Source organism: Catharus ustulatus, chromosome 6 (genome assembly GCF_009819885.2).
Source record: "Catharus ustulatus isolate bCatUst1 chromosome 6, bCatUst1.pri.v2, whole genome shotgun sequence".
Lineage (NCBI taxonomy): Eukaryota > Metazoa > Chordata > Aves > Passeriformes > Turdidae > Catharus > Catharus ustulatus.
In genome coordinates this window covers 50,572,623-50,591,919 of record NC_046226.1, presented here as the reverse complement: position 1 = coordinate 50,591,919, position 19,297 = coordinate 50,572,623, and the positions used below count along the sequence as shown (strand labels likewise).

General features: G+C 35.5%; 1 protein-coding gene across 8 annotated transcripts in view; it reads right to left on the bottom strand.

Annotated features, from left to right (window-relative positions):
• Positions 1 to 19,297, bottom strand: part of SOX6 (SRY-box transcription factor 6) — a 370,558-nt gene that overhangs the window by 152,951 nt on the left and 198,310 nt on the right. For all 8 annotated transcript variants that reach the window (XM_033062597.1, XM_033062598.1, XM_033062599.1 and 5 more), the window contains one exon: positions 18,571 to 18,660. In XM_033062597.1, the coding sequence (XP_032918488.1) occupies positions 18,571 to 18,660 (90 nt within the window). The remainder of the gene's footprint in view (positions 1 to 18,570; positions 18,661 to 19,297) is intronic.

Sequence of the window (19,297 nt, the reverse complement as noted above, 5' to 3'; positions counted from 1 at the left end):
TTGTAAATTTATACTCTAAATGATCTTAAAAGTACACACTAAGTGTTAATTCATACATGTGCACAAGTAGAAGAGATAAAAATTTTTTGAATCAATTATTTGTAGGGTTTTTCAGTAGCAAGTAGAGATTTGGTTGTAAATGGTTTAGTGCTTTCAGTAGGTTTAGAAAGGCTTCATATATACTCAATATGAGCTGTTCAGAATCTAAGTAGGAAAAAATGTGATATTGCTGGATATAAACAGAGAAATGCTTATTATACATTTCAACTAAATACTCTTAGCAAACCTGTTCCTGTTGAGTTAGAATATAATGATATTACAGAGGCCACAGGCTGTGAGTATTCTGTACAGAGATAAACAGAAAAATTAGTAATTTTGTTCTGTTAACTGACTAAACTATAGGCCAGGGCATAGCACATCAAAATAAAATTAATGTGGTGGTGTTATATAGAGAGCAAAAAATCCACATTATTAATATTATTATTGATTCTAATATTCAATTCCAGTGCCTTTAAAGTAAAAAAAAAAAAAAACCAGCAAATGAAAGTAAAGATGGTCCATCCATTTAAGGCATTTACTCAGGACTTGAGAACTGAAAAAATATCCTGACTTTCAGTTTCAGATTTTCCCATTTAAATACAGATGGCAGCACTTCCCTAGATCATGGAAGGGGAAAGGGAGGAGGGTGTTATACTGGGGATGGCAAAGATTACAAACTGTATTTGTGGGCCACATAACAGACAGAAATACTATGTCAAAAAACAAGATAAAAGAGGTATTGAAGCAACAAAAAAAAAATCCCCAACAAACAAAATCTAACCATCATTTACTTATACACCAGTTCCTCTTCTTTAGAAGAATCCACACTGAGATGTCAGGAACTGTGCTAATAAGAATAGCAAGAATACTTAAATGTCGTAGTAGGAAAAAACTCTCAGCCTCAGAACCATCTTCTGTGCAAACATCCCACATGGATGATGTTTACCAGCTTTGCTTGTGGACATTAACATCATAAATGAAAAAAGGCAAAAGATTGTTTTTGTTTTCCCTATCAGAACACAGATTAAGTACAAGCAAAAATAGCAGATCAAGATAATGTCTTCCTTAAGAAGACAAGAGTCATAAACATGGTTTAAAAGCTAAATCCTTTCATTTTCTCATTTGTAAGAGTAAAACTAACTTCAACCCAATAGTCCTACAAGGGTTTAAGTTGCCATGTAGCAAAACAGGAGAAGTCTAATAAAGAACTGGAGATATCCAAAGCTTTTCCTTCTGATAATGGGACACAATTATTAAATATCACAAAAATCAAGTCCCACAGCAATTATGATGTTCACAATGCATGTTGCTTCTCTATTACACTGGAATTATCAACTCCTCAGGTTTAATTCTCTCCTGTAGATTATCTACACATACATGTAGATCAAAACCTTCAATGGAAACACTGTATTCACAATGGCATGAGAGCTGATGCCCATGTTCCCACAAGCACCAAGTGAAGCCAGTTGCTCACCTTCCCTATTATTTTATCTCTGAAACTGGCCCAAAGCACAGGGATACTTTCATCAGCTTTGACTGAATTTTTTTAATTGTCAAAGGACCAATAGCAGACTTGTCAAATAGAAGTCAAAAAACCTCACTTCAGTTTCTAGAAAGCTCACTACATTAGGCATGTAGAAACAATATTAAAATGCCAGGTTTAGGACTGAGACTGCTTTTTCCTGACAGAATCATTTGGCATTTAAAACTGTGTACTTAGTGTTAGATATTTTAAATGCACTTTCTTATTAAACTTTCTCCATGAGCTGTTTATAGTTTAATGTGAAACTACATTAAGTGTAAAGCTGAGAATGAAGTGCTTACACAGAGAAATACTGCCCAATCTTTTACACCAGCTTTCAAGGCATTCCAATACAATGGCATTTTTTTCATAAACATTATCTTGTTTTCTGGATAATTTTTTCAATTTTTATTTTTCTCTCCTGATTACTAACATTTACTGAAGTTCTGCTGCACTAGTAGTCTCACTCCATCCTAATTAAATTAAGCAATGTTTCAGATGCTTGAATTCAATAGAAAATCTCTAAATTTCATTTCCTAGAAAGAAGAAAAAATGTTTTATTTCTAATATTTGAAGCTGTGGCTTGATGGGAAGGATTGAATATATGACTGCTAACCCATCTCTAATATTCATATAAAACACTGCAATAAAATATGTGGTAAGATAATTTTTGTAACATCCTCTTTTAGATGTGAAATGAGTTTTTCTTGATTTTTTTTTGCCTATGTACTATCATAGGTAGTGCATTCTTTGGAATTGCGGTGTTGAGTCACAATTGATGATAGTCTGGAACAAGTAGCACCTTATCAATTAATATGAAAAGATTGGTATTTTTTTGAAGAAAGAAATTTAGATGGAGAATTCAGGACTGATTTTGAAATTGCTCAATTGCATTGATTGTTCTTTCCTAACCTCACACAGCTGGACAAAAGTAATTTTGTTTCCATATTCAATTTAAACTTTAACAAGTGATTTCTGTGCCCATATGATCTTATTTTTTCATTTTGTAAACATGATAGAATTTCAAAACCTATACAATTTTTCATTCTTTTAAAAAGTATTTCTTCCCATGCAAGGGCAAAAAAGCACTTATTTAGAAGGAAGAGCTCTCCAATTAAAACTTGTTTCTTCCATCACAGGAATAAAGTGAATATCTTTGCTATCTAATGTTATTCTGGAAAGAGAATTGTATATGTACATGAATAAAAGTGGCTGGAAGGAAACTGAGTTTAGAAGAAGTTCACTTAATGTCTCATTTGATGAGTACAGTTCATATAAATTAGATGGCATTAATTTCCTTACCTAACAGGAGCTAGTTACTTGTGATTTCTGCAGCTGGCTATTTGGTTTCATAAAAAAAAAAATATTCACGACGTAAAAGAAGCTTTTGTTTAGCTTTTTTCAGTCTTCTCCATTGTCTAAACGATGGATTAATAATGAAAGGTAAAAATAAGAATTATATGCTTTAACTGAGTTTTCAATTTTAAAGAGCAATCTACAGAAAAGAAGGGCTTTTTCTTCCTGCTCTTTGCCACAATATTCTCAGAAATAATGTGATTCCTCTCTTTAAATAGCAAGGAACACTTTACACTCTAATGTCTACAGATACATCCAAAGGGTGATGGCAGGAAAAGGAGACAGCTGAACTTCATGCAGCTTTGATGTGTAATTCTGCAGCTGGACATATATGAATCAGGTGGAAACCCCACATCTCCTCACTGGGGCTAATCCAGCTGTGTGACCAGGCTATGAGAACAAGGACAGGAATTAGCACTTTTCTCTGTGGGTGCAAGAAGGGGAGAAATCTTTTCCATAGGTGCCACTGCAGCTTTTCTATTAAAAGGCTAATTGATTTACATATTAGGATTCAATTATTTGCCATAAAGGTAACACTGATAACACACCAGAACACTCCAGGAACCTTGCCTCTTTTCCTATACTGAAAATTGTAGCCCAAATGCATTTCTTCTGCTGCATCCAGAATGCACAATATTCACAGGAGAGGAGATGTGCCCCTGTGAAATGTACTCTGACTTCTGATCTTGCAGTTACTTTTCATATCTTGTTAAATAAGTTACTTCCATGAGTTCTTAGCTAGTAATTATTAGCTACACAACTCAGAAATGTCTAAATATAAATATGAGGAGTATTAGTACTGCAAGATTTATATACTTTAAATATAAATTTTAATTTTGATCTTAATTACATGTTCATCTTTCATGTCTTACAAATACAAACAAGTATATCAATGAAAAACTTATATTTGCCTCTGAAGATTTTTATTGCCTCTGGTGATAAGTAATGAAGAAGCAAAGTTTATTGCAAAACAAGGACATTAGCATAGCCTGTCTATCACAGAAGCTGTAAAGAAGAAACTTCCTACCTCATCTGAGAAGAGACAATTTAGTCAAAAGCCTTTGATATGTATGGAAAAGCAACAACATTTTATACATTTAGAATGTGCCCAGAGAAGTGAGTTAAAGGATTTACACTCATTTCAGTGGGCTTTGAAAGAGGTCCATTGATATGTTCATTAATAATGGTATTAGGTGGCAGCTTCAGGCTTGTAAATATGAATATTATTTTAAATTTAGTTCATAATCAAGGAGTTATAAACTGGAAGTGCTACTTATCTCCTGCACACATCCTAACAATCTGTAAAAACAATTCAGCAGAGCATATTAATTCTACAAATAAGTGATATGTGTCTTTTGAAATAACCACATCACTAAATGGGTATGAGAAACAAAAACCAAACAAGTAAACTCTGCTCTTATTCATTTTATAAATAAATAATTAAATTGAAATAATGCAATCCAGAGCTAATTAGAATTCCGTGACCAGCTCGTTGTGCTCCTGTAAAATACGCTACAAAATTATCAGACAAGTTTTCTAACTAGAGAAGAAGCTTCTAAATCCCATTAACCAGAGCACAAAGGGGGTGGCCTACATTTGCAGACTGAAGTTCCAAGAGTGTTCTGGAATAATTATACTCTAACCACAAGCATGAGTGTGTTTAGCCAGATGGTTCTCAGAAGCAACTAAAAGTGCAGTCAGAATTTCTCTTAATTCAATTTATTTGTATACCTAGTTGATCACAAACCAAAACATTTAACATAGCCCTTTGCTACAGAGGCTTTGGTAATTAAGTTCTTCACAGTCCCAACCCAGAGTGGTATCCTGGGGTTTTTTGTGCTTTCATAGGTATTCTAGCACAGAAACAGGATCACTCAGGAAGAAAACATAAACATTGCCTGCTCACAAGTCTTAATATAATCCAATATTCAAAGGCATGAATTTAGCAAAACTTTAAGCACAGTGTTACAATGGTTCACAACCAACCTTGAAGCACTGGGGATATGTAGGAAACACACTGAGAGGTTTTGAGTTCCGCTATAACAGCATGCTAATTCAATATATTATAAATAGGCCCAGGACACATTCAACAAATCAGGATCCTCTAATTGTTTTGCCTTAAGACAACTTAATACTGTCCAGGTTGCATTTTCATTATTTTATTTCTACAGCAACCACAATTGCAGCAGTATTTTTAACTCCCTAACAAGACCCTCAAACAAAAAACTTGAAGAAGCAGAAGCAGAGAAAACAGATTTTCAAAACCAGTTGAGACTACTCTCTGTTTGTTTGGAAAGTTAATCATCTTCTTCTAAAGTGTCCTATTTTTAAAAATTAGTTTTGTCTGGAAGAACACACCTACTGCAACTTGATGCAATGTTTCTGTCATGTTTCTCAGAAGTTACTTCAGTGTAACTGTGATGCTGAAATAATGTCAACCTAAAAGAAGGCTAATTGTGACTGCAAAATAAATTTGAACTTAAGAAATATCCCAATGGTCATGTTTTCAAAAACATTTGAAACCTCTAAGACCCATTGACTCAGATGACATCTTAAACTATTTAGAAAAATGAGATAAATGTTGTGAATCACACAATATTATATCTTTAAAGCTTTCAATTAATTTCATCCTGATGTAGTTCTTCCCACAACTTACACTGCAGCCATGGAATATCTTTCTAAAGGATGGTGCTCCCTCAAAGTTTTATATAGGTTCAAAGGTAGAGTGGACAGGTATTTGAGAGAGGAAAGAAAAATCTATTTGACTGATTCAAAATACACAAACTCCACTAGGATCTGGAAATCCCTGGAAATTAGTCAGAAGTGGAGATAATACAAGTGCAAAAGTATATTTTTTCCCTCACCTTCCTCATTCCAGTGTCTGCATTTATGACTACTTCTGAAATCAGATGTGTATTTTGCTGGTTTTCCCCTTTATGCCAAAGATCTCCTTTCTATTTTTTTTTTCTCTCAGTTCTTTTGTAGCAACTTTAACCTTTCGAATACCGTACTGGATGACTTTTTTATTAAGATTTGTTTTCCCCCTGTGAAAATTCATCCCTATGGATCAGCCAACTGTCTTTCCTTAGCACAGAAGTAGTTTCATTTACTTTTCTGTTGTGCAACACCAACTAGCCAACATGAGAACCTGGATCTCTGTGATGGTCTGTACATCTGAGAGGTTTTGGTTCTAAAACCCAAAGCTGGCCACTTTGTTTCACATAGGTAAGAAACTTAGCACAAAATACTTTTCAACTGCACCCCTACAGTAATTTATAAAGCATAACCATCAATATACTTTGCTGTTTCAGGATATTAAAATAAAGAGAAATATAAATAGAAATATCATTGAAGGACTGCTGGAGGATTTGGGATATTTAGATATCACTTTCTAGAACTCAGTAGCACTTTGGTAACTTCCAAGTGGCAAATTTTTAATTTCCTCCTTGGATCATTAGCTTGATATGCCATAGGAAAGATAAGGTTCTTCTGCTCTAGAATACCTTAAATATCCTGCATTTAGGGGACATGAGCAGCCTACAGTAAAGCCTACAGCTTTAGATCTATAATGGATTCAACATATATAGACAGAACTTTGCATAGGACAACCAGCTGGCATAAGAGAATGAATGAATACAAGGGAGCACATTCAAATGCATTCATAAGGCACCACTCTTACACACTCTCACATTTCTTTCTCTATGCAAAAAAAAAAAAAAAAAAAAGTCAAGAATTCATTATTGCTTTAGTTATTAATTTAGTTTAGGCAGGGGTAAGCCTCAGTTGCTTAACAAACTTGACAACTCTGCACCTGCTATGACATAGCTAACACTGACCAAAAAATAGCACCACTGAGCCTCTAAAAGCCTGAATAGGTGCAGATGGCAAAAGCATTACCTAGTTTAGCAACTAACCTTCTAATTCTCCCAGTATCTTTTGACCATTTCTTATCTTCTAGCTGTCAATCAAGAACATTAAACAAATATCTTGAATTCTCCAAGCTCAGAACATGAACTCTCAAAACTGAGTCTGTGGATGTTATAATTGTGAACAGGAGCTGCAGTCTTAGCCCTGGAAGGGGTGATGCCAGCTGGTCTGCATGATCTGAGTTTGACAAGTGAGGTGCAGTGCTCTTCTTTAGCAGATCACAGAAACATGGAATAGCTTGGGTTGGAAGGGACCTCAGAGATCATCCCATTCCATCCCCTCTGCCATGGGCAGGGACAATTTCCACTAGACCAGGTTGTTCAGGGCCCCACCCAGTTGAGCTGTAAGCGCTGGAGTGAGCCTTTTGGAAGGAGCTATTTTGTCCTTTGTGAAAACTATTTCATTAAAGCAAGTTAAAACCCATTAATTTTCAATACCTCAATCTTCAGTTTTCCCTCACTTCCAAACTTGAACTTCATATTACTTTCTATGTGCTCAATGTATTTGAATACTTTACACAGACATAGATGTCATAATGTGAATTTTTCATGGCTGATGAGCAATTAACACCTAATTTGCTGCTGATCACCATAGCCCTTTTCAATAGTTGCAACTATAGTTCAGAAAAGCATTTTTCTCAGTGGTTTTGAGTACAATACATGTAGAAGAGGACAGGAAGAGGCAAAGTCGGAGAAGAAGCTTACCTAGCTATCAAGTTAACTGAACTTTAGCTATAAGGAGAATTTTCACTGTGTCCCACTCTTAGCACCAAATGATATCTGTCTGATGGTGGGATATGTTTTCTGAAGTATGCAGAGACACAAAGTCTCCCTTTGTCAAATTACTGCTATCTTGAAAAGTGGCAGACCTTAACCAGATAGGATTAAGTATTTCTTTTTAGGAAAACGCTTATCATTCAGAAGTGAGCACCCTGTCTTTGGCTGAAGTCTGAGAGGCACAAAATTACACTGTATAACCCCTGGGAGGGGCAGACAGCAATAGCAACAAAAAAGAAACAGGAGGGTCAGTTTAATACATCCTGAAGCAGATTCTATACATCTATTGTGTTCTATGTATCCCCTAAAGAAACATCCACAGTCATCTTGCAGAATCCCAGCAATCCATAAGCAAATATGTCCTGGCACCAGAGGAAGGGAATGAAAGTAAAACTTGCAATTAGAAGTCAACAGCACTCTACAATTCTTAAGGAATCTGGAAAAGCTCAGCCACAGAACAGCTCTGCCCATTTCATTCTCTTGACCTTCCTCAATAAGCTTGTTATTTTGATACTATCAATTGAGATTGGATGTCTGTAAATTTCCTCACATTTAGAACAACCTATTTGTGTAAGCCTATATAAAATATCTGTATACACTCCACTGACTTCTTACATCTTGCAATCTGAGTGTGCCACCTGCAATTAGAAGATTTTGGTCCAGCATCTGTACTAAGGGTATATTCCAGCTTTCAGGGACAACTACAATTGTCTACAAAATAGTAACATCAAAGATCAAATACCATCATTAAATTTCAAACTACAGTAACTATAAATACTTTTCTGATCTCAGGAGTTAGAACTGGGATCTTATGTCAACAGAATACTTTGGGGGTATATATCAATCCACAGTATTTCCAAGTCAAAACAAATGCTAAAGATCTATCTTCACACATAGTAGTGTGTTTAAAAATGTCGGAAATGTCAACCGCTTACATACTTTCATATTATCCCTAATTAATACAAATTGCATTTAATTTCACATTTAGTAAAACATATTGCTGCCCAAAATAAGGACTATAATTTTTATCAGCAATTATTATTACTGATGTATCAACACAATTATTTAAATTCAATGTATATAGAGGCAGAATCCATGCAAGCATTTACAGTTTTTGTTCCCTCTGTGTTTCTTCCCTAATTTTTGTGGCTTGGAGCTCCTCCAGATGCTGTCTCTGACTTTGTGGTTTTGTATTTGAGATCCCATCTCCTGATTCACAGCGTTCCTTGATTGACAAACAGATTCAGATATGAAAACAAACAGTTACCTGTATATAATCTGTGCCTGACAGCTGCACTGCTAAGTTTCCCCTTCGTGGGGAACATACTGTTTCAGGTTTGACCCACTTCTTGGGTCCCTGAGTTACTGTGTTTACTAAGCCATTTAGTAACTGGTGACATATGTGATCTCCACACTGCAAGCTGCACTTCAGACTCACGGATTTTCCTCTAGTCCCTCCCTCTTCATAAACTAAATTATTTTAAAAGAACATTGGGTTTTGTATTTCCAAACTGATGTGCCCCCTAATTGAATGCAGAACACTTTCAAACTATTTTCCATTAGAGGCCCACTTTTTTTTCCAATTTTAATGCACAATATAATACCTTCATTGGAAGATTAAAATTGTTTTACTAGAAGTAAAACCCATTATTATATCCTTTTTTAGTGGTTTTGTGTTGTATAATGTAGGGTGAATTATGTAAAACATACCAAACAGGATACTCTACAAGCTGCTACTTGCATGCTGCAAACAATCACAGTTTCACTGATAGACTGGGACTTAGCATCTTAAAATTCCCATGGAAATCAAGTGCATTTTAAGTATTGGGTTTGATTATTTAATCAGACAACTTGCATTTTGCCCTGGCTAATTTGGAAGGCTGATAATATTTTACTCATAAAGTAATTGTGCACCTGTTGTGATGGAAACCTATTCAAACAAATCTTAATAGACATGAAGATTCATTCCCAACATGAGTGTGTTAGCCTCTCATTAGTGCTATCTATGGGGCAACAAATTTTAAGCAGCTATTGAACAGGTCTCAGCTTAATCTTGGATAACTCTTCAAGAACATTTATGACAATGTGTCTAATACTAAACTTTGTTAAAATATATCAATACAGACTAAGCTCGATATTAGGATATGTAGGTTGAGCTAACAGCAATTTAAAGGGAAATGGGTAAGAAAGATATGTTCACAATAACATGGTTTCCATGTGAGAACTAATGACAAAGATCCAGTTTTGATCAAGCTGCCTGGCTATAAATCTATTAATATTATTATCACAGAGAGTACTATCTACAATGAATTCATAGGATCAGGGCAGGCTACATCCTTCATAGATTTGTGTTTCCTCAGTTCAGACACATTTCTATGGAAACTATTTCAATACATCTATTTCCTTTAAAATACCATATATTGGTATTAATTGATTGATAGGACTTCATCTTTATAGTGTTTTTGAAAATTTTCTCTATTGGCAGAACAAACCAAACCAAAACAAGTAAAAAATACCAAACAAAAAAACCCCAAGAAAGCAAACAAAAAATTGGTTGAAATGGAAAATAGATAAATCATTTACTTTAATCCAAATAAACATTTCAGGGAGAAAAAGAATTGATATTAATTCACTCAACAAGTAAGGGGACAGTATTGTAAATGACCTGACTGGAGCAAGGGGATTGTGATTAGCCTGAAATCCCTTTAATGTTGGCAGGAGGAGGTGAAAAGGAGGAAAATGAGCCCAGTTTGGCTAGATTTGCCCTTTGGCAGAAAACTGTCAGATGTCATTGGTCAGATCCTAAGTGAGGTGACACAGTTAAACAAATCAAGATATCTTGAAAAAAACACTGATAATTAACCTCTTCTAAAAGGTCAACTTGTTTAGAGGGGACAAGGACAACCCTTCTTGTATTTCTTCTTCTATTCCTCATTGAGCTTAGGCTTGTGAGGCAGTGGCTGTGTCAGGTTGCACATTATGTTCTTGCCATTATCAGTTGCAAGGGAGTTACTAAATGTGTTCCTACTTCATTTTTTCTCAATACCAAAGCTATGTGCCTTGAGTCTTACAGATGACATTTCTGACTTGCCTCAGGGTCCACAGTTTGTTAAGCTCTCAGTAAGATATTTCTACATATCTCTTAAGAAAAATTTTTTAAAAAAGAATCTATGGTATCATCAGGACCTCCTCATTAGCACACAATATCCACACATCAAGATTCCACTTCAAGACACAAGTTTCTGTTCAGAAATGGGATTTAAAACCAATTGAAAGTGAAAAGGATCACCACAAAGGTTCTCACTGTTCAGTGCCAAAGTTTGATGTAGTTCAGAAAGTGATGTTTTATGCAAGGGGTTTCTTTCCAAATTAACTATAGAGAAGGCTGAGGAGAGAGGACAAAGTACAAAAAAGCTTTCATATGATAAATAAATAAATATATTTTTACTTTTCAACCTGGAAAAGTGACAGAGTGTAGTGAAAGAGAGGAGATGAGCAGAGGACAGTTCATTCTAAGAATGTCCATTCTAAAACCGGGGGGACACCTGCAAGGTACTAGGTGCAAATATACACCATATTGCTAACTGCTGAGCTTATCCCCACAGACTTTGCAGCTGCCTGTTAAAGGGTTCAAAAGTGATTGGACACGTTCATAGATGATAATTCTATCAAGGGTCATTAAACCTGAATTACCACCTCTGAATCGAGCAACCCATTGATCATATTTCATGGGAAATTGGAAGAGTATACTGAGGAGATATTAGTGTGTGTTTGCCCTTTCCTTACACCCTGCCACAGGCTGAACAGTGCCCAGGGACAGAATGTTACAGGACATTGTGATCTTTTTATGGCACTTCAAATACCTGAACATGGAACACCAATAACAAAAGTCTGATAAAAGCACATGTGGAGGTTTCCATAACACCCAAACTGACCAGAAAATTATGGTCCTTTCTGTACTGTGCCTATCTGTATTTTTCAAGATAAATGCTGACCTTCATCAATTTATCAGGATTTGACTTTGTAAGTCTACAGCAACAACAAGTGAAAAGCACTGAGGAGTGATGAAATACAAGAAATGGAGCTTCCACTTTTGTTTTAACAGTGCAAGGCTACATATACACTTCCTTTTCCATAAGAGGTTGTGTGTTAGCAAAATAAAACTCCTGTTGATGACTAAAGGTAAGAAACCTCATTGGCAACTAAGCTAAGACTGGAGTCAAAAGAAAATTTGCACTGACATCCACTTCCAGAGGAGAAGGTTTTAGGTTCCAAGCAGTGATACATTCTTCAACATAGAAGCATTTCTACTGCAGTTAAAGGGCCTGCATTTATTACAGAAAGCAATGACGGATATACTGAAAATAAATATATATATATATATATATACACACCACCAGAACAACCTCCCAACAGAGGAAGATAGCAATTTTTTGTGGAAAAATTGGAAAAAATGGACTTGTAATTTTTAGTTTATAGGCACTCTCTTTTCTGCTAAAAAAAAAATTAGATGGCAGTTGAAAATAAACACATTTTAATACCGTACATTTTCTTGCCACTAATTGTAAAAATAAAGAATGGATCACATTCAAGAAGGCAGTCTGTTCTAATGTGCAAAAGAAATGTATTGCTGTTTTAGTTCCTTATTATTAGCATCATTATCCATCTTGTTGCTTTTTCCCATGAACAGTTGATACTATTTCTTGCTACATTATTTGGGACATATTTCAAAAACCCAGAATATAAGTGGGTTGTCATATTTATTTCAGTCTAGTGCAGAGTTCATACATTGACCTCTGAATAGTTAAGCTTAGAAATATACACTGATAAGGTAAAAAACATATAGATTTCTGTGATTGTGGTAAGTAAAAAATTCATTGTGTGCCTGGAACTAAAGGGCATGCATCCTGCTTGATGTTTTTTTATAAAATATATTCGGCAATATGGAAAACCTGATTTATGTGAAAGGTTGATTACAGTGTAATTTATAGTTCTGGAGTTTTAAGAACTAGAAATGGTAATAGTCATTAACTTTCAACATTAGAAGTAGGCATGATTGTGAGAGGTGGCACTGAAATACAACCCTCTCACCAAAAGATTAGAGCAACAAAAACGTTTGGCTTTTTTTAATGTGATAAACACACTTTCAATCCTGCCAAGACTTATATGTACATAATTTAAACACTAGCACTATGTACAGCGAGCAGTCCAATCTCTTCCACAGAGCCACCCTCTCTCTGTACAACTGGAGGTATGTCTGTTTAAATCTAGAATCTGAAGAAATATATTTAAAATTAAAAAGTATTAAAATAAAAAGCCAAGGAGAAATGAGATAATATAGTAGAATGTGTTTCACATTGGTGATTAGTCTAATTGTGCTGCTATCTTGACCTTAACAAATGGATACAGTGGGTCTTGGTAAGCTTAACCAAAATATTTTTATTTTTGGAATTCATTACCTTCTTCAAGCAAATTTGACTAAAGGGTGTGCAAACATTAACTGTTGGAAGTGCTTATGAAGTTTTCAGGCATTCAAATGTTTTAATTTAGAAGGTCAGGTTAGGCCTGGAAGCACAGCCCTTGTACCATGTTACACAAAGTGCTAGTGGCTGGAGTAATGGCAAAACAAAAGTACTGCTCTGATCTGGAGAGCTGCAACACAAAGCTGAATATATCACTTCATTGCATCATGGCAATAAATTCACTATGAAAAACCTTTATAGCCCGTGGTATATTCCTAATCAGGACCAATTTCTTGGGGATTTGGGTGTAGGGGTTCTGGACTGGGCTGTTTTGTTGAATGTTTTCATTGGTTTCACTAATTGGAACCAGTTGATTCTTTTTCCTGTGTATTGATTTTTTAAATCCTAGCAGTTAACAATGATTCTAATGTATCATAACACTTTAGACCTTAATCATATAGTGGGGCTTCTGCTTGTAGCTTTTGTTTGAGTTTTAATTAAGAAGACCTTGTGTCTCAAAGCCTGAGCTGGGTTTTTAATTGCTAGTATGTATATCACACAGACTTCAAAAGAAATAAAATATGTTTATAACAGAGAGCACAAAGGGGAGCTTTGAAATGTCTATAGCCATACAAAGTGACATAATTAAAAACCTCTGAGTGCCTCTGTGATATAAGACTTATATATATTTATTTATACATATTTATGAGGCAGACTGTTATATACCCTTAGTCTTCATGAGAAAGAATTTTCTGCAATTATACTGAAAAATAATTACTACAAATTCAGACTACGGTGTTGATCAGGGCTAAAGGAAAATAGATTTGTTTTCCTCAAAATGGACTTTACATTTGATATAGTGCAGAAAGAAACACCTGAAAGCTCATCTGTGAAGACAATTTCTATAAAATAGAAGCAAAACTAACATTTTAAAATGTTTTGTAAATCATGCATGTTGTTAAAAAAAAATTAATTCACTGTAAAAACCACAACTTTCTCAAGGATTCATTCATGCACGACTCTTTCCAAGACTATTCCAGAAATGGAGAGTGTTAAATTACTGGATTCAAACAGTTGTGCCTCACTGTCCTCTTCCAGTCATTAATACACACAAAAAATGCTCCTAGAACACACCTCCTCACGTCTCTCCTGTTTTCTTACCAGGGACAAATATCTTCCAAAATTGTGGATATCTTACAAGAATATGTGGATATCTTATCAAGTGGGTGAAGTTGCTTCATTATACTAAATTCAACTTTTCCTAGGAAACAGGAATGCTGCCTCCCACCCACCCAAACATTTTGAGGCCATTAAATGTGCACATGCCACACAGAACAGGGGGTTTCGACTCTTACTCCTAAAGCAGCAAATATAAAAGGAGGTGGGATAAGCACGGGGAGCATAATGGAAACAGCCTTCTGTGTTGGATAAAGGCATGGACATCAATCACTCACCTCCCCAAAATAGAGCCTACTGTACAAAGACAGCATGTGACATTCAAGTCACAATGCCTTTAAATATAGAGAGTCCAGTTGTAAACAGCACCGAAGGAAGGCAGAGGACTAACCTGCAGCACAGTAGCTGCTGACCCAGGAGTCACTCTCCTCTCAGGCTGCTAGACCAATTCTGACCCTTCCACGATAACATCATTGCTTAAGTTACTTAAAGACTGACCTTTCTTATTTGATCTTCAAAGACTCTGCATGCTGAGAAAGACCATTGCGGGCTATTTCAGTAGGACAACTGCCTGATGCATGCAAGACCGTGCTATTCCAGAGATTTATATTTGGAACAGAAACAGAAAACTTAAAACAGACTCTGTATAGTGATAAATGATGCTACTCTGCCTAGCTCTGGCTGCTGAAGAAAAGCTAGATAACCAAGCAACAGAAATACATGCAGTGAGGGAGGGTGAGGACAGAGCTCTGTGCACCCAAATATCTGGAAATCAAGAAAAGAGTCCTGCCTCACTTTGTTTACTCAAATATGTAATAACAACAATTAGAATGAAAAGTATTTCCTGATCCTAATTTTTATAGAAAAGAAACCAAATACTGCAAAAGCCAGATGTAAGCCTAACAAATTGCTTGTATACTTTAAATGAATCTATTTACATGCACACCCTGGCAAATAGCATACAATCTATTGATTTGCACAGACAGCTCCGGGCTTTTTTTTCCAGGTGAGCAAGGCATTTAACTCAGGTCAACTGCTTCAGAGACCTTTGAAAATTTGACCTATGTGTTTCATTTATAAACATATCCAATGAACAAGCAGACTTATTTAACCACTGGAATTTGGCTACAAAGCATTCTGCCAGATTCTCCTCAGTTTCATGCAACCTCCCTGAAGTCAATGGCTTGTTTGGCAGGAATTCAAGGAAGAATCTGGACCATTATCAATAACTGCAATCCTAATAAAGAAACTCAGAAAAAGCAATTTTACAAGTGAAGCACACTATGCAAGAATAATTGTGAACAGGAACAATCCCACACTGAGAAAAAATGAATTATTCACTGTTTGTTACTTTTGTATTGGCCTCTATTGTCTGAATTAATAGATATAGTTTATAATTATATCTTGATTAACACTATTGTGTTCTAAATATAGAAGGTAAAGCAAGAAAATACCGTTTTTATTTGTTTCTCTCAGCCAATTATCTTTTCTTCTTGTCTGTGTGCTTCCCAAACATGAATAGAAACAGTTTGTGTCAGTGGTACATTTTTTTTTCCTGCTTTCATCCTTTTTTTTCTGGCACTGATTCTTAGTGAACTGCCTTCCCACAACCAAGATGCTAGTCTTTCACTGAAGGGGGAGGGCTGTGGTTGTGCAGACACAGAGGAAGAATATGTGCTCAGGTTATCCTCAGTGAGAACAACGCCTTCTCTCTAAAATAAACAACTCCCAGTAACAGTCAGTGCAAAGAGCAGTTCCTCACAGGACCACACCTTCCTTTCTTATAATCAGGATTTTTTTTTTCCCCAATGAACTCATTTATTTATTTTTACCGCATCACTTCATGTCTTTAAGTTAGGCTCTCAGTAATATGAGCAGAAATTCTTCACAAGGGCAATCCAATAAAATTATTTAGAATCTAATGGAAATTAAGGAAAAATATATTTGACCTCCCAAAGACAACAGGTTTTCATGTGTAGTTCCTTCAGATCCCAGAATACCCTGTCAGTTACCTTGCTGGAAATTCAATCATCACTATGAAAATGAACTTCATGATTGTAGAATCTATCACCTTGAATAATGAAAGGATTTATTTGCTTCCCCTACTTTGCTTTGTTTCCTGCATGTAATCAGGTTTTCATGTTGCCATGTGTTAGATATTTTTGTTGGTTTGTTTTGGGGTGGTTTTTTTCCCTTTCTGAGCTGATTTAAAGTACACAAATGCTAATAGGAGTTAATAGCAGACTCTTGGATTAATAGTGGTTTTATTGGCTCAGGGGCAAGCAGCCTGGAGACAGTGGTTAGGCCATGGGTTTGGGAGCCCCAAGGAAGGATTCCCACTTCAGACCTGTTCCTCCTCCAGCTATGTAACCCTGCACCTAGTTTTCATCTTCTATAAAACGACACTAATGCCTTTGTCAAGAGGTTTGGAGTCTAAAGCACAGCATAACAGCAACCATTACTTGTCTTCCATGTTGGTTCTATTTTTAAAAAATTAAATGCAGCTGCAGTAGCAAAGATTCAGCATCACATCTTGCTGAAAGCCAACAAGCAGCATGGATGAACATTACAGATATTATGACAACTTAAGGACAGGTTACACAGGAAACAGGATGCGGAAACTAACTGAGGGACTAGCAACACATAAATATGCTGAGCCATATCTGATGATCCTTTTCATACAGCTAATAGGCTATTCCTCTGGAAAAGGTAGTAGAGAATTCTTTCAAATCTGAGAGTGATTTGTAGGTAGATGAGAAAAGGATGAGAGGCAAGAGCTCTACCCACTCGCTCTGCAGAGAACACACATGCTAAGAAAATAAGAGGAGCAACGTAAATCCAGAGAAGCAAACCTTTCTTTCTCAATAAATGAGATGTCATTAGAAAGCATTTTGTGCCATATAAAAGAATAAAGAACATTATTCTGCATTGTTAGACATGCCACCTCTTTTAAATTTGATTCGCTAATAGCATTCAAGTAGTTTCTATTTAAAGACTAAGTAGCTATATTTTGCAATTAATAGACAATAATAATTCGACTAGCATTCAATGTTTTCCACACTATTAAGAGACAATATGGCTTTAAATAGATTGTGATTTCAAGACAATTTTTGGGGGATTTTATTGCAGTCAGTTTTAACATGTTCCTACAAAATTTTATGCTATCTTTCTGTCACTGATATTACCGTGGGATTTCTTACCTGCCTAACATATATGGATTGTCATAATTCTACCAGAAAAATCAGGAGAATCCAACAGATTTTTGGTCCTGAAGGAACCAATTAAAACTTACTTATTTAAAAAAGCCAATCTTTCATCTACTTGTATAATAAAAATAAAAAAAAAAAAGAGAACTATCCTGAATTTCCCCAGTGTAAATTTAAATCCCTAAGCATCAATTTTCATCAAATAGAATACTTTTTTTTTCATTAAAGAATTTTACAGGAAAGATTTATTAATATTATGAACGTGACTCTTTGTTTCCACACCTTTGTAGTTGCAGTTTAACAAAATTATACAAATTAAAAGAAATAAATCTTGGGTACTTTGTGTACTCCTCAAACATGCCTTATGACCCCTTCTCACAGCACCAAAAAAAGCACATGCTAAATTTGTTGCTTAATCAATAACACTGACTTTCTACTTACTAAGAAAATGCAGAGAAGAATTGATGGGTGGGGGAAAACACTTCAAGTTTTCTACCTAGTACTTAACAGTCAAGAGAATTCTACTTTTCCTAGGATGCTGGTTCAAGAAATAATGAGAATTCTGCAATTTATTGCCCACATATACGACAAATTTTGCACTGATTTCGGTAAGTCCCAAATTTTATCCATACCTGCCCTTTCTCTGCACAAGGGGATTAATAGAACCAATTTTTTTTTTCCCATTTTGAATCAAAGATATTAGAATAGCAATGACACAATTACCACCTTTTATAATCAGAAAGCTATTTCTCCACACAGTTTGTGCAATTGGGAAGAAGCAGTACCAACTACTGGTAACTCTGCATTTCTTCCTCTTCCTCTGCTCAGAGATATATGGCTGGTGTCAGTGAACTAATGTAACTAACCTGGTGCTTTGTGATAACATCCCTGATACTGCCTATAACTGATTGTGACATACTCCATTTTTTTGGCACACTCATCCATCCTTTCAAAGATAAACATTAAAAACCAGGGTTAGTTGCCTGGAAAGAATGGCACCCTCTAGTCATGACAGCTATTTCTATTATTTTTTCTGAACTTCCAAAAATCCTCAATCTCTTTCTTAAAATATATGCAAACATTTAAAATTTGATAGAGTGAGATACCTTTAATTTCTCCAAGGAGATCACTTGTGTTTAATTTTTCCATCTTCTCCTTCCAGTCTTTAGAAAGTAGCTTTTCCATACAGGATGAATCTATTTAGGGAAAAAAAAAAAAATAAAAAAAAGAATTATGAAACATATTCTTACAGGAAAACAGGTACCACCTTCATTTTAAAACTGTTCTCCCAGTACCAGCCGAACCATAGCTGTGAAAGGAAATGATCTTGCAGCCAAACAGAGTTCTTATTTAACTGCATTTTAAATCCAAAGTAATTCCCCTGAGGTTAATGGAGTTACTATGGATTTAACAAGGGTCTAATTGAAAGAAAAACTTCGTTGAGGATTTATGCATGCTAACTGCCAATTTACATGCATAGATTGCCAATGTATATACGAATTCTGTCTTTTTCATTTGAGAATGATTGTACACTCGAAATTATACATGAAGATTTAGTAGCTTTTTTTGGAAATTTGGCACACAGTGACATCTGAAACCCATTTTTATACCCATGTCAATGCAGCAGTTATTCACATAATGTCTCCATGGAATTCATGAAAGCACTCTACATATTCGATGTTCACAGTATCAGAAATTTTCTCAGTACGCTATAAACAACATGCAATGATTAGAAGATCAGCTCTCATCACATGAACTTCAGAATCCATTTCAAGGCTTTGCCCCAGCCTGGGAGGCCTTCTGTAGGCAAAACTGTCACTGAAGTCATTACAC